Raw genomic sequence first — 15,759 nt, 5'->3', positions numbered from 1 at the left:
ACATCAAACTATAGCATGCATGAAGTCTACATGGTCTTAGAAAGAGTTCAATTAGTTTTAAACATATGTTTTTTTTTTCTGTTAATTCAAAGCGGTTCAGACATTTTGTTTGCAGCTAATCTGATACTGAACATTAGTCTATTCTTCATGAATAAAAAAATATATTTTGATATGAGCGTCAATGATAAGTTTTATATTATATAAAATGTTCATTTTATCGTTTTTGCGGTACAACCAGATATTATATTTTATTTTGAATGATCGGAAACGTGAAACATTATGGTTTATCCTGGATTGACAGCTGATATGGTTATCTCTTATCTAAACAACCTGTCATGAATTCTTCAACAGACTGCTTTTATTTTATTTTTATAAAATATAATATCATATTCTATGATAAAAATTTAACGATTCATTTCATGAATTTTATGATTTTCTGTGTAGGTATCGATGTAGAGGTTCTAGAAGAATATAATAACACTTCAAAAATAATGAATAAAATTCATAACGGAAGGTCCCTCATTTAATGGCAAATGCAAAGCTCACACACATCAAACACAATAAACGAATGGACAACAACTTTTATATTCCAGACTTGCTAAAGGCTTATTCTTTTACAATGATCTAAAGTAGCATGAATAAACTTTCCATGACTTTTGTTGGATATTGGTCTTTATATCAAATATAACATGCATAACTATCAAAATCTGTTGTACAAATCGATTTCTTAATAACTCAATTATAATTTATCTTACAACAAGTACCTGTCACAATTACCCTGAAATTATGCTTAGTTGCAACAACTCTTTGGAACATAATACATGTCGTAATTGCATTGCACATACACTAAGGAGTTAAAAGTGTTCTTGTCTTTAAGAGAAATAATATAATTATTCTTAGGAAAAGTGTATAAAAATCACTTTTGCATAGTAAATAAACCAACCTTTCACGCCTAGAATTATCAGATCTATTACGCAAGGATATTTACAACGTTAGTAAAAAGTTCTGTATTTCATCAAGTTACTATTGGTGTGAACGGTGTTTGAAAATAATGTTTAAGGAGAAATTTCCTATAAGCATTTCTTCATGAAAGCATGATTACTAATTTCAATTCATAAATTGGATGGTGATATTCATAAGAAATGTATGTCTTAATTTTTGTTTGAATCTAGAAATTGAAATATAGCGTTATGGAAATATTACTTTATCAAGACAAAAAGGGAAAGTATATTTAAAAGTGCACATAATCATATAAGCATGATAATTTTTTATATTAAATCGTTGACATATTTGCCTGTTTTAATAGTGATTAAGATTAAAACACAATGTTGACTGATGTAGATCTTTTGATATTTTTACGTAGTATGTCTGTTTGTTTTGTTCACACATCGTTGTCAATATAATGTAATTAATGCGACTGTCATAAAAGTAAGATGTTAAGCTAGCTTCAAAATCAGTCTTACTCAACCATTTTTTACATAAGAAAATGCCTTTACAAAGTCAGGAATATAATAGTTTTTATCCATTCGTTTGATGTACATGAGCTTTTGATTTTGCCATTTGATGACGGACTTTCTGTTGAATGTTTACATTAGAGTTCGGTATTTTTGTTATTTTACTTTTAACGGAAACGGATAAAAATGGTTAACATAAGTTATCCCTTATCAAATCTGGTGTTTGATTCACCATGTTGCAGTCAGTAAATACGTTTAAAACATTACATTTGAAAATATGCATCTAGAATATAATAACACACGTATTTCTAAGTTAATTGATAATTAGGTAGAAGGTAGCTAGGTAGGAAAGGATGGATATTGCTGGTCTTTGTTGTATGGATGAATGGATGGATCGATTTATTTATTTATCTTTTCATTTTTATTTAAATTGCAATAAAAGTACAATGACTCAGTTGAACATCCTCCATATCTTTTTCAAATTGATCTGAATTTAATTCTTTTTCTTTAACAAGACGTACCTTCGTTAGCAAGGTAGTCAATGGGGTGCCTTTTTTAAGCACGATTATCTATTGAAACGAGATATGTTTATTGATTACCACATGTCTATATCTCAGTCAAACATTAAAACAGTAAGACGATGTTAACATAAAAAGAAGTTATGAAATGGATCAATTCTGTAAAACTACAGTCACGATTTTTCCCAAATAGAATACCTTTCACTTTAGGTAATCGAATGAAATCAAACTGGAGAAAACTCGAACGTATCGATAGGCTAAACGTTTTCTTTGCATCAACCACGACATGCACAATGCAAATACACACTCATTCATAACTTGAGGGGACGAAATATTTGTCGAGCATGCATAAGTCGGTTCATGATTCAGTTATCACATTCAATATATAAATATTTCAATGCTTAAAATGATTCATTATAATGATGATGATTGATCGCATGATGAATGCGAGAACATGTTTCTGCTATATGATTATTATACCTAATCAAGATTTGTACGCGAAGCACACGTTGTTTTTAATTTTTAGTGTGCTTGTTCATGTTTGAAAGTAGTTTGCGGGAAAAGATGTCACTCTACCCAGATTCATAGATCCGAACACAAGTCTGTGAGAGTCATTAAAATTACTCAATACTATAACCACCAAAGAGTTTAATAAAAATATTTGTCATTGGAGAGGAATTGTATATTACATACCTTTATTCGATACCGTTGTATTGTTTGTACAATTGATGAGTAGAACTCTAGAGAAAAGTTAGAGATGATAATTTTCTATCAGTATGTAACTGATAATTGAGTTCTCTTAGTGAAGCCAAATTTTAAATGAAAACATTATAATTTATTGTTAGTAATATTAACACGTACGAAGTTATTTCTTCATTCCTGGTCTCACGCGCATATAAAGTATTTATTAGTAATTATGAACGAAACCTTGGACATAGATAAGGTAGAAATTTTGTCATTATGAGTACAGTAGCTACTCGAACAAAAAAAACGTACTCAAATAACTTTGCAAACTCACTAGGCCCCTGCATGCAGTATGCATGTCTTAGTAAGACATCTACAAAAAAGTGAAGACATATAATTCGTTCATATTTTTAAAAAAAATGCTAACATAATATGTTTTTCAATAACTGCAGAAAAAAACTTTTAAATAATAAAAACAAAACATTATTGAAATAGTTTCAAATCATTTTAGACGTATGTTTACGCTATACGATTTTGATACTACTGAATGCATGAAAACATGTCAAAAACAACACATCCGTGTACTTTTGTTAGTTAATGAATACAAAGTAATATAAAATATTGATTTGGAAAAAAAACTAAATGCTCTGAAACAAATTATTTTTTTCAATTAATATCAGAATATCTACAATTGTATTCTAAAAATATTACCTGATTTTTGTTCTCATTAAATATTAACATGAAATGATGTTTCAACACAACATCAGTTCAATGTATTAAACGTACTGTAATATCATGAACTATTCCAGAGGGAGTTAACATCTTTGTTATTTATTAAAGTAATATTTACGGTAAAATATTTCTTTTGAATTTAGCTTCGATGAATTACCCAATCATGGGGCCGAATTATTTAAGAAGAACGTAGTAATCTTTTTAGCTATTCATAACATACTTTATCGAAGGAGACATAAACACGTTACGAATAAAGTTCATTATTTCATAAATTTGTTGTTATTGAGGAAGGTGTCGATGATTCATGTTTGATGATATTTTTTTGATAGTTTATCCATATATCCATGAAGACATTAACACTTATAGAATTTAATGATTTGGATGCAGAGGATGATAATCAATCTCACTATATGTCGTGTGTGCTGGTTTTTTTTTGTTTTTTTTTAATTTGGATGTTTAATTCTTAAGGAGGCTCGAGTGTACAACAATTTCATAAAAAAACTAAACATTTGTTTTTTTTTTCATTACAATGTGCAATTCTTAAACAAATATTTGAGGATATATAACTGTATGACCAGCAGATAGTAAGTTTTTCTTTATACGTATACTTTATATGAATAGTCAGATAGGTTTGATAGAATAAAGACAGATGGTGAAAAATTGCAGCATCATGTTCAAAACGTATAACGAATTTGAATCGAGCTCTGGTTAAGTGTTTCTTTATGTGTTTTCATAGTTTCACTTTCATGAAGAATCGGAAGTTTTGATTTAATTGTATTTACCGAACGTTTTTGATACAAAAAAATCAAACCTTTTGATTCTACATGAAAATGAAACCATAAAAAAAATTGATGCCGGAAGGAAACTTGATCTACAGCCGAAGACAATTTACAACTTTACAGATGGATAATAACTACACATGTTGAATATTTATAAAAAGAATAATGGGGGTCAAAGGGCAATTGGTTTTTTAGGAATTCATATAGAATAAGACAGAGGATTCTAAAACTCTGACAAAAATCCCTAAACATAACAACCGTACATCCTTAAGGTCGAATGCCTGCAGTAACGACACTGAACTGTTGTCGATAACTGTTTCATTAGCAATCATACCAAAGCAACTAATCATTATTAAACCTTTTATATAATATTCATAAATTAACTTTGTTTTCACGCTTTCAAAGATCAATTTATCACCGGCGACTGTTTTCAAGAGTAGATTAAAAACAGGAGTGGCAAAATTATTCTGCTACTTAATTTTTTACATTTTATAGGATAAATAGTTTTAGGAGGCTCGAGACGTATTACCAATGATCCAAATTACAACTTCAATACTAATTTGGGCAATAGTTTTGTTTAAGGTAACACAATACAAAGATTTTAACCCTCCAATTCCTAAGTTTTAAAATGCTGTAATTTTCGTTATAATGCTTGAAAATTTATAATAGTGGTATTTATGAATAGCTAACAGCCTACTCTTTTTACTCAAATTAATGCAATTTTAGTATTATACAACCATTATGTAATCAATTATAATGATAACTGTGTCTACAAAATTTTACAACAATTTTCCACTTTCAATTGAAATTAGCTTCTTCATGGATCCCCTTAGAGGGTTGATTTTATTATATGTTGTTCCTTGAGTCATTATCTACAAAAGCGTTTCTCAGATTTTGGATAGAATGTATAGGTCAATTTTTACACCTAATCATATATTATCTACTTTTATGTGGTAAGGATGTTTCCACTAATTACAAATTTATGAGAGAATGGAATACGATAGCGATAATTTGAGACACGCTTTTAAAGCTCCTGATGTGCTGATTCAAATTTCTTTTGTAGCTATAGAGATAAAAGAGAAATTCATTCAAGTGAACTGACCAAGATTTTGCTACTAATTCCATAATAATTGATTACATAATGATTGCATAACAAACATATTGCATTCATTTCAAAGGTTATTCTTTTATCTATCTACATATACCTCTTTGATTAATTCTTAGCAATTTTAAGAAAGTTACAGCATTTTTTAAAAGGTGTGGGATTGGAAGTAAAAAAATCTTTGTATTGACGTGCTACTTTAAGTAAGATATGTTGGTATTATCTCTGTAATTTTATCAGCTAGTTAATTCATTCCCCTTTGTTTTGGATTATGCTTCGTTTTCCAATGTGTTATGGTAATAGTAAATTTGAAGATGTGCTGTTACACACTTTGAAATGATTTCGGCATGTTGAGACAATATTTATTGAAGTTAAAAGCGTTTAACCTAAACAGTTTTACACAATAAAGTAGCTACGTCCGCACTATAAACGCAAAATAAAAAAAAACCTTGGAAAAAATTAAAACAAAATAAAATATTTGCAAAGTATACTTCCAAAAGAATAAACAAAAGAGATTTTTTTGAAGAAAAACAAAACGGAATATTCAAAATATAAACAAAAATGCTTTAAGTATTTTTTGGATTTCTAGTCGTTCTCTGAAGGAATAAAATGCAATGGAAATCAACATATGCTCCTTTTTATCTAGCTATGAGCAACTAATGTGATAAGAATGTATATGTTTAACATCTTTGGAGGTTGAATTATCATATCAAACATGATGATATATGTAATAATTGCCAACAAAACAACTCTTATTTTTGTATATCTACAAAAGTTAAAATGCAGAAGTAGGAAATAATAATTATAATTTCAGATTTTATGAGGGCGCAAAGCGCCCGAAATGAAATATTGATTATATGATAAGATTAGAGTGAGATATAATAATGCATTGACCTTCAATTCTAATCAAATAACAGCTCTTTAAAGTATACCCCTGAATAAAAAATGTTACAATCCAGGTAATACCTTACTGCGCATGCCCATAGGTAACATCGTATACCTCGGGCTACAATAGATTGACTTTCAATGAAGCCAAACCTTAAACCTCAAACAATTATGTTTGATATAAAACAACAAAACCAATACCTGAACCAATAAAATATCATATTCTTGTTCAAAAGATCTGATACGAAAGTAACCGATTCAGTAAACAATGGATATAGTTCACCATAGACATATTTCTATGCATCTGGATAATGAATAAACAAATTGACACCCAAAATACTAATTATCAGACCACTAAGCAAAAAGCAAAATCCAACATCTGACCAAACATCTGAATACTGAACTGTTTGGACTGAATAGATATAAGGCGGTTACTTAAAAAAAAATAACTACAGAAAATAATCATTTGTATTATCAAATGTACATCAAAATATTTCACAGAGTATACACGTTAAAGTCAGTAATTTCTTTATAGTCCACGAAAAAACTGCATACGAATGTTCTATATCATATTCCGCCACACTGCAACAAAACTGCAATTATTGTTTGGAATACCAGTCATATTCAAGTCCATCCAACTCTACCCTTTCTGAAAAAATTTAATGATATAGATGTATATTTCAAGTTTGCATTCGAGAATAAACATTCTGTGTAATATTTCATATTTTATTGAATACTGTTTAGAAATACTTAGATCAAGAGTCGTCTCATTGTTATCATACCACATCTATTTGCAATGTATTTAATTTCTCTATAATAATGCATTTGGGTGGGATGGGTGGGAAATGCATTATTATATCTCACTCTAATCTTATCATATAATCAATATTTCATTTCGGGCGCTTTGCGCCCTCATAAAATCTGAAATTATATTTCTAAGATTTTCGTGAGATATAATAATGCACGTTTAAAGCAAGCTTACCATTTCTAAAACTTTATCTGCAAAACCCGCTTTTTTATTAGTCCTAAAATAAAATTTATTAAACGTTCTAGTGTTGGACCAATCTGCCATGGACATAATATCATCCATACTGATGCCACTCATCGCTGCCTTGCTAGTTGAGACCATGCGACAAGAATGTGCTTGAAACAATGAGATGTCGATTCCTGCCTCCTTCATAACCCATTTAATCCAATTTCCAACTGTCTGCGAAGATAGACCTTTAAAAGGTTTCTTAGTTGACCTTAATAAAGGATCAGGTTCATGTTTACTAACAGGCCTTAAATGTTCCGTTCTCAATTCATATTCATGTATACAAGAAATAACACATAATTTTTTCTTTGAAAATTTGCAGTATTTCACTGATCTGTTATTGCAATCTTTTTGTGTTTTAAACAGACCCGGTAAATGAAAAATTATACTACTTTTGTTTCTGGACATGAATCTTCTGTCTAACCTTGCAATTTCAGATATCCTTTTTGGCGCTGCCAAAGCCAATAAAATTGATAATTTTTTACCTAAAACTGAAAAATCAAGTTTTTTGTTCATTGGTAAAGCGGATAAATATTTAAGAACAATATCCAAATCCCATGAAAATTGGTATTTTGGTAAAGGTGGATTATTTTGTAGAACACCTTTCATTAATTGTTTTACTATACGCAGGTAGGTTAATGCTGATCGAGAGTAAATCGGCTATTTATTCATATAAAAATCAATGAAATTTGAAATTATTTAGAATTTTTGTCTAGAAACTTTCATACCCAGAACTTATTTTTATCATCCCTAATATTATCCAAAGTTTTAATTTCTGGTGTCTCAGAACCCTCCATCTGGTTGCCATGGTAACGGGCAGCATTCAAAGATGGCGTGTGAACGTCCAACTTCAAGAGCCTGGCACACCCCATAGAACTAGACAAATGAATAAAAATAAAGTTGTATTTGGTTGACAAATATGTTATCTTTCCCGTAACAGCTGTTTCATTCTTTAAATGTGCCCTTTTATAATAAGAAATAACAGAAATGACATACAATCCAACCATGGCCCCACCAAAAGTCAACTATTTTGCCAATTTTAGATATGTTATATTCATTTTAAAAACAAGAAACAGCAATCTTCGTATTCATGAGCTTTTCAAGAATAAATATGCCAAGTTTTAAAGAGATCAATAAATGTTAACGGGGTGTGCCAATGCGATCTTTATAGATGAATGATATTCAAGTCCTTACTCGGCGACATTTAAACACTGAATTGATTCGGATCGATTATTCCCCTTTTCGGTGTAAAAATGCAGGGAAAGAAATAATCGACATTTTGATAGTTTCTGACTAGAGATAAACACATTAAAGATGTAAAATAATGTTTTTTTTCTCACATTTTCATACTTGAGTTGTTCATGAATCTTTAAAGAATCACCATGCATACGAAGAGAAAAAAGGGGGATACTATGACGTTATACTTTGTGAGGGTTTTCGTAACCAAATGTTCATTTCTAAACATAACGTTATGTATGTAGAAGTGGTCACTCTTTTCCTCTGATAACTTTTTTCAAATTTCAGTTAGGCTATTATAGTTAAAACTAACATGTATGAGACCATTACCTCCAAGTCATCTTCATGCATGTACTGAAAAAAATATGTAAACCATTAATGGCATTTAAAAGTAATTGGTATTCATATTATGATACAAATAGAAAACTTCAGTCAAAATTGTCACATTTGTGTATTCCTTAATTATTATTGAATTAAAAGAAAACTTGACACAAAGTTTAATTGATGAATTGTCTGTAAAAGTACAATAAAGTTTGTAAGTACAACTTACTTTAACTGACATTTACCCATCATATTGCTTTGCCAATTTGTTATTAATAATCAATATGACTTAATCAAGATTGGGTGAGTGTGACTAAATACACCAGATAACTTATATATTCACATAAACTGAGGGTCTGGATGGTGTTTACAGAATAGATACACCAATCATGTAATAATTCCCTATATGGGCAAAAGTGCAAAATTTAAAGGCTGAGACATTGAAGATTAAGAAAACACTGATAATAAAAGAGAATGATGGTGTGTTAAAATACAAAGAATAGATAATAATGAGCAAAACAGATAAAGATTATAGAAAATGGTATATAAAATATAGAACTGAAGGGAATCATTCATTATAATACAATTAATACTTACATTTAATTGTGTAGACCTCATATCATAGAAACTACACTCTTTATGCATTAACAGTCAACTTATTAGTGCCAGTTGTAAATCAATCTGCAAAAGAAGTTACAATAATTACACAATTAAGGTTGATCTGTTGATGTAAATTGTTTTATAACAAGTGTGTCAAAATTTGAAAAGATTTACACAAACACACATATACTTCAGATACACATTATTAAAGTTAATCAATATTAAAAGTACATATTTAATTTAATCTTATGTCTATAAAAAAAAAAGATAAGACAAAAAATTAATAAAGACAAAAAATTCAAATGTACACTAAAAGGGATGATTTAAGAATAATACTATAATGACTAAGCATAAAATTTAAAACCATAAATGAAAACTTTAAGTTGTTAATAAATTATGGCCATGATAATAAATAATATTTCTCACATATAACATCTCATGTGAATGCTTACACAATTTTACTAAATACAGACTGAGGCATAAGTATGATGCACAGAGTCATGCATGCATATAATTTGAATAATTCTTTGTTTTACTTCTACAATATGTTATAAATTGGAATAAGGAATGATTTAACATGCGATCAATTTTAAGATTCAGGTACAAATATACCTAATAAATATTTAAAGAAAATGTTAAGGTGTTTGCATACGAGACTAATTAAGGGGGGGGTGATAAAGGCATAGGTGAAAGGTGGCGGGCCTCAGCCGGCATGTTGTTCGGACATTTTAACAAATTCTACTGCTTACGTTGCATGGTTGATCATTGTTTCTGACCATCAAGATCCCAAATTTAAACATTTGACCCGCATGAATGCATCCCTGGTCAGTCTGCAAACTGTCGACGTGAAACTATTTTTTTTATAAAGTCAATAGCTAATAAAGATTGGATTGTTTATAAGCAAGTAAAATAGTGTTAACGTGAAAAATTAATTCAAAGGAAGTTTCAACAGACTGCCCACATCATGCTGACAGCGAAACTTGTAAATAACCACATTTTTTAGTAAACATGCAGCTTTCTCTTCAGACTACATTCATAATCGGGAATGAAATTAATATCCAAGATCCTCGGAAGAAGGCTAAAATAATTTAAAACTAACGTACCTCAAAATATAAGCAGCCCACATCTATATTAACGTGTTGTTGTCGAACTGAAGACACCGACTTCTATCATAACAAGGTGCCCGATCAGCTGTTGGTGACAAGCTCAAATTTGACGTCGACGAAACGTTCTAGCCAATCACGTGTCGAATAGTAAGGAAAATGACGTCAGATTTAGATTGCGATGCAAACACCGAAAATCATTGCTAATTTTTTTCAAACTGCATTAACCTGCCTGCGTAGGTAATTGACCAATTGGGACACCATCGATATATGGCAAGACTGAAGATATGGCCGAACGGTGAACATTTAAAGTTCTGTATTGATACCCCTCTTTATACATCCAAGTCAAAAAATCTAAGATAGCGGCCAAAGGTGCTGAAAAGGGATCAATTTCCCGTGAGCTACACCAGCTAGACCACTTATTCCAGGCACTGTCGTAAGAAGATCTTGTTCCCGATTTCCAAGACCCAAGGAGTAATTCTTTAGTTTCCTCTGAAATTCCAATTGAGTTAAATGATCTCCGGAGACCGTCCACCCTGCTAGTTTTAATGTTTTGTTCAGAATCAGTGGGTGTGGCTCTTTCATGGGAGACAATACAGTGTTGTGACTCATGGGAAGTAACACTGGATAATCTACTGACATTTGAAGTAACAGAGGGTACCAAGCCTGGGATTGCCAAACTGGAGTTATCAGAATTATCTGACTGTTTTCCTCCCGAACTTTCGCCAGACACGTACTTATTAGACAGAACGGGGGAAAAGCATAACCCTTTATCTCTCTCCAGGATTGGAGAAGGGCATCTACCGCTTTCGCTTGGGGATCTGGCTTCCAGCTGAAATATTGATTCAGGTGAGTATTTGACCTGTCTGCAAACAGATCTACATTGCAAGGACCTATGCGTTTCATGAGACTTTTGAAAAGTATCGGGCAAAACCGCCAATTGCTGAAATCCGCATAATGCCTGCTTTCCCAGTCTGCTATAACATTGATTTTTCCTGGGATAAAGTCCGCAGTGATTGTTAATTGCCTTTGAAGACACCAATCCCAAAACTGATTTGTTAGGGAATTTAGTCTTTTTGACACCGTTCCCCCCATTTTGTTTACATATACAATTGCTGTTGTGTTGTCCATTTGTATAAGAATATGCTTGTTTTGTAGATTTTTGGCATAATATTGTACTGCGAACATTGCTGCTTTTAGTTCGAGTTGATTTATATGGAGGGATTTTTCCTCGTCCATCCAAAGCCCACCTATACTTATCTGTTGACATGTTGCTCCCCATCCCGACAGACTTGCATCCGACTGAATGGTTAAATGGGGTTCTGGTCTTAGTAACGCTTTCCCGTTCCAAGACCCCAGCTTGGTTACCCACCAATGCAACTCGTTCTGAACTTCCTCGTTTAACTGGATTTGGTGATCGTAATGGCCCCCAAATGCAGGGCTTTTGTTTTCAATATTTGTAAATTGCGATAATGCAGAGGACCTGGAAGGACAGCTTGATTTGTTGCTGTTAACTGACCTATCAACTGAGCTAAATCTCTTGCCGACACTTTCTTGTGTTCTAGCATTAATTTTGAACTGTTCTTTATTTTCTCTACCTTCTCTTTCGGGAGAGACAAAGTCAACAACTTTGAGTTTACTGTATAACCCAGAAACTCCATTGTTTGTGAAGGTTCCATTACTGACTTGTTTGTATTGATCAGAAAACCTAAGCCCCTTAATATTGACAAAACTGTTGAGAGATCTGACAAAATTTTCTGATTTGACTGATTCATTATTAGAATATCGTCTAGGTAAACTATCAGACGTACACCTAAACGTCTCAATAAAGTCATGGGAACCTTCATCAGTTTTGTGAATATTCTTGGGGCTACTGCAATCCCAAACGGGAGGGACCTGAATTCCATTATTTTTCCCTGCCAAAAAAATCTGAGGTATTTTCTGTGTTCTTTTGCTATTTGCAATGTCAAATATCGGTTAGGTCTATTTTTACCATCCAATCGTTCTTCAAAAGAAGATCTTTTAACAAATGAATTCCCTCCATTTTGAAATGTTCGTAACGTAAAAAAACATTTAGGCCTTTTAGATTTATAACAGGTCTTTGACCCCCTCCCTTCTTTGGTACCAGAAAAATTTTGCTTATGAACGAATCCTTTGTTAGGAAAGACTGTGTTATGGCCTTCTTGTTCAAAAGTCCTGTTATTTCTTTGTTTATCAAATCTTGATTCTCTTGATTGAAAAAGGCTTGATTTGGTATTTGATTTTGGAAAGGTGTTGCTAAGAAATCTAATTTTATTCCTTTTACACACTGGAGAACCCAAGGATCTTTTGTAATTGAGTTCCAATTCTGTAGGAAAAGACTTACTCTCCCCCCTACAGGAATAGAATTTTGATTGATTATGCAATTCATTGGTAATTGGAAATAGTTTTGTATATGACTGAAAGTTTGCTCTTGACCTACCCGTTCTATCGGTTTGCAGGTTTCTTGAACACTTGGTTGTTCTGAGGTTGAGTCTGGATTTGGTTCTGGGTTTGGTTCTGGCGCTGATTCTGGCGCTGACCATAACTGTTCCCCTGTCTGTTCTGTGACTGGTTTCCCTGCCAAGGTCTCTTCCCTGAAACTTGTGGATGGAGAGCTTGTCTGCCGCCCACAGACTGCAGGTTGTTTGTGGGCCCCTGCTGAAAAAACTGATCATTTTTTCTATTAAAATGAGGTTTACCAGCATGTTTTTTCTTGTTAGAAAACAACAACATTTCTCTAAGTTCTTTGTTATTCTTGTTTTCTTTAGCCAAAGACTTTAGAAACTTATTACCAAAAAGTTGACCCTTAGATTTTGCCAAAGCTTTCTTGCCTTTCTTCTCATTTAAAAAATCTAGACTATCTGGCATTGTTTTAACTAACATTGCTTTTCTCCTGTCAGTGTTATAAACATAGTGAGCATTACCTGCTAGCACAATAGCCCTCTGTGTTAACTGAATTACATCAGAAGGGTCCATACCTTGATTATCTTTCTTAATCCTATGTGCTTCAGACCATAAACGGGACAGAGGACCCATAACATCTAGAATGCGTAGCTGTGTGTTAATTTTACTTCTCTCTAATCTAGCATTCCATTTTCTACCTTGAAAATAATTTTTCTTAAAAAATCTATCTGTTTCAAGAGCCTTTAATCCTTTAGACGAAGGAATAGGCCAATTTAAAGACATATCTTGTCTCGTCTTTTTACTTATACCCTTTAGAGCATACTTCTCTATATATTTGGTTACATGAGATGGTACTTTTTCTTTTTTATCTTTAGACAAAGAAGGTTCTGGGTCAAACGCTTCATTGTCTTCTGAACTCTCTGATTCAGAGTTACTAGAAGATGATTCAGTGCTACTAGTATTTTCAGAGGAACTGCTAGAATGATTTACAACTTTCCTGTGTTTAATCTTACCTTTTCTGCTAGGTACGGAGTCGTCCCGTTTCCGTTTAGGGTTTTTGGTATCTAGGTCAGACCAGCTCTGTCTGACATCTTCTTCTGTCCCGTCGACTAACGACATTTCATCATCTTGACGAGAAGAGATATTTCTCCTCGCCTTGTGAGAAGAGCCCAAAGACTCGACTACCTTATCAGTTTCTACCGCCACTGCGGTAAAACTTACATTTTCATCAATGACCCTATGGTCTTCCGAATCAAGTGCACCGCTCTCTCGAGACGGTGTAGCCATCCCTAACGGAATGTCATTGAGTTGGGCGTTAGCCATGCTAACTAAAATAATAAACCCACTAACCTTTAAATAATTTGGAAAAAAACGTCTTTACTCAAAGAGAACTAAATTGAAAGTCAATCTATTGTAGCCCGAGGTATACGCAGTAAGGTATTACCTGGATTGTAACATTTTTTATTCAGGGTGTACTTTAAAGAGCTGTTATTTGATTAGAATTGAAGGTCAATGCATTATTATATCTCACGAAAATCTTAGAAATATAATAAAGATTAAAAACCAATTGTTCAGAGAACAATTGAAGGTCTTTCCATCAAAACAATGTATTTTGATATGACAAGTTGTGAAACTAAGTTTAAAATGTCATTTCAATCGTCAAATGATAGCTCCTAGTAAGCTGATTCCAAAAATATATTGTTTCCATACATTTTTTTTAAATAAGGGAGATAATTTGTTACTTCCGGTTTGAAAAATGTTACTTCCGATTATATTTGAATATTTACTTGACACTAATTCCAAAAATGTCTGGTTCTATATACTTTTATATTAATAAAGTACAAAAAAATAGCTACTTCCGGTTTACAAAAGGTCACTTCCGGTTGTTTTTTCAAGGTTAAATGGTTTGATACCTTTTTCTAAAAGTTGTATATCTTTATCATGTATACATATAGAATAAAAGCAAAGGTCAAAATCTAGAACGCCAAATTAAGCTATGACCTTGAGATCAATTTCAAGGTCATAAACCAAGGACCTCAAATCAAAAGACCATAGGTCTTAATTATATTTAGTTAATGAGTTATATCACCAAACGCGTATTTTTAAATACAAGAGGGGAGAAAACTCCCTTTTACATTCAACGTACGCTTGCAATCAAAATTTACATCTTACGACATGTCGCAACTAACAATTTAGTAAAAATAATTTGTTGATATCTTATACAGTCTTTGGATATAAGTGAAAATAAGCCAAATTCAAATATTAGAATATGACCTTGACCTTTGACCTTGACCTAATTTTTATTTTTTGGGACCAAGGACCTCAAATCAAAAGATCCTAGGTCTCTATCACTTATGATTTATAAGATAGAAATTCATATCACTTATATCAAATGCATAAGGGGAAATAACTCTCATATGGAGCGGTCATATCGCTTCGGTCAAAACAGGACAAATCATGCCAAGGATATAACGAGCAATTTTGTAAAATAAATTTGTCATAATCTTCAACGGTTGCGAAGGAGATGCGCTAACAAGGAAAACAGTGTTTGGGGAGATAACTCCTACAAAGAAAAGTATTCGTTTACGCAGGGTAAATTTCAAAAGCGCATAAACTGTTCGATATCATATACAAAATATCTAAGCGACATATTGCGAAACAAATGTTTATCGCAAGAACAAAATTAGGCGGAAGAAAAAAAAAAAAAAAATAATCAGAAGAAAAACAATAGGTCTTTCCACAGAAAAGTGGAAAGACCTAATTATACGGTCCTCTACAATAAACCCCACCCTTTATTGTTGGTTATAAAAGGTCCCAAATTAAAAAAAAATTAAAGAATTGAAGCGAGACAATATCATGGATAAATTGTTATGTTTTTTGAGAAAATG

General features: G+C 32.1%; 2 protein-coding genes across 2 annotated transcripts in view; one reads left to right on the top strand and one right to left on the bottom strand.

The window, feature by feature from the left end:
* Positions 1-3,599: 3,599 nt before the first annotated feature.
* Positions 3,600-15,759, top strand: part of LOC139502886 (cardioacceleratory peptide receptor-like) — a 33,402-nt gene continuing 21,242 nt past the window's right edge. The window contains exon 1 of the mRNA XM_071292529.1: positions 3,600-3,972. The gene's annotated coding sequence lies outside the window, so the exon portion shown is untranslated. The remainder of the gene's footprint in view (positions 3,973-15,759) is intronic.
* On the bottom strand, positions 6,605-14,252 carry LOC139503450 (uncharacterized). Its single transcript, XM_071293228.1, has 2 exons — positions 12,909-14,252; positions 6,605-6,803 (listed from the first exon to the last, which is right to left on the bottom strand). The coding sequence occupies exon 1, from the start codon at positions 14,192-14,194 to the stop codon at positions 12,914-12,916; it is 1,281 nt and encodes a 426-aa protein (XP_071149329.1). The 5' UTR covers positions 14,195-14,252; the 3' UTR covers positions 6,605-6,803; positions 12,909-12,913.

Source organism: Mytilus edulis, chromosome 14, assembly GCF_963676685.1.
Source record: "Mytilus edulis chromosome 14, xbMytEdul2.2, whole genome shotgun sequence".
Taxonomy (NCBI): domain Eukaryota; kingdom Metazoa; phylum Mollusca; class Bivalvia; order Mytilida; family Mytilidae; genus Mytilus; species Mytilus edulis.
The sequence above is the reverse complement of the archived record's forward strand: the minus strand, read 5'-3'. Positions and strand labels throughout refer to the sequence as shown.

Excerpts from the sequence above, each read along its gene's own strand:
- LOC139503450 (XM_071293228.1), bottom strand. The coding sequence starts at position 14,194 with ATGGCTAACGCCCAACTCAATGACATTCCGTTAGGGATGGCTACACCG.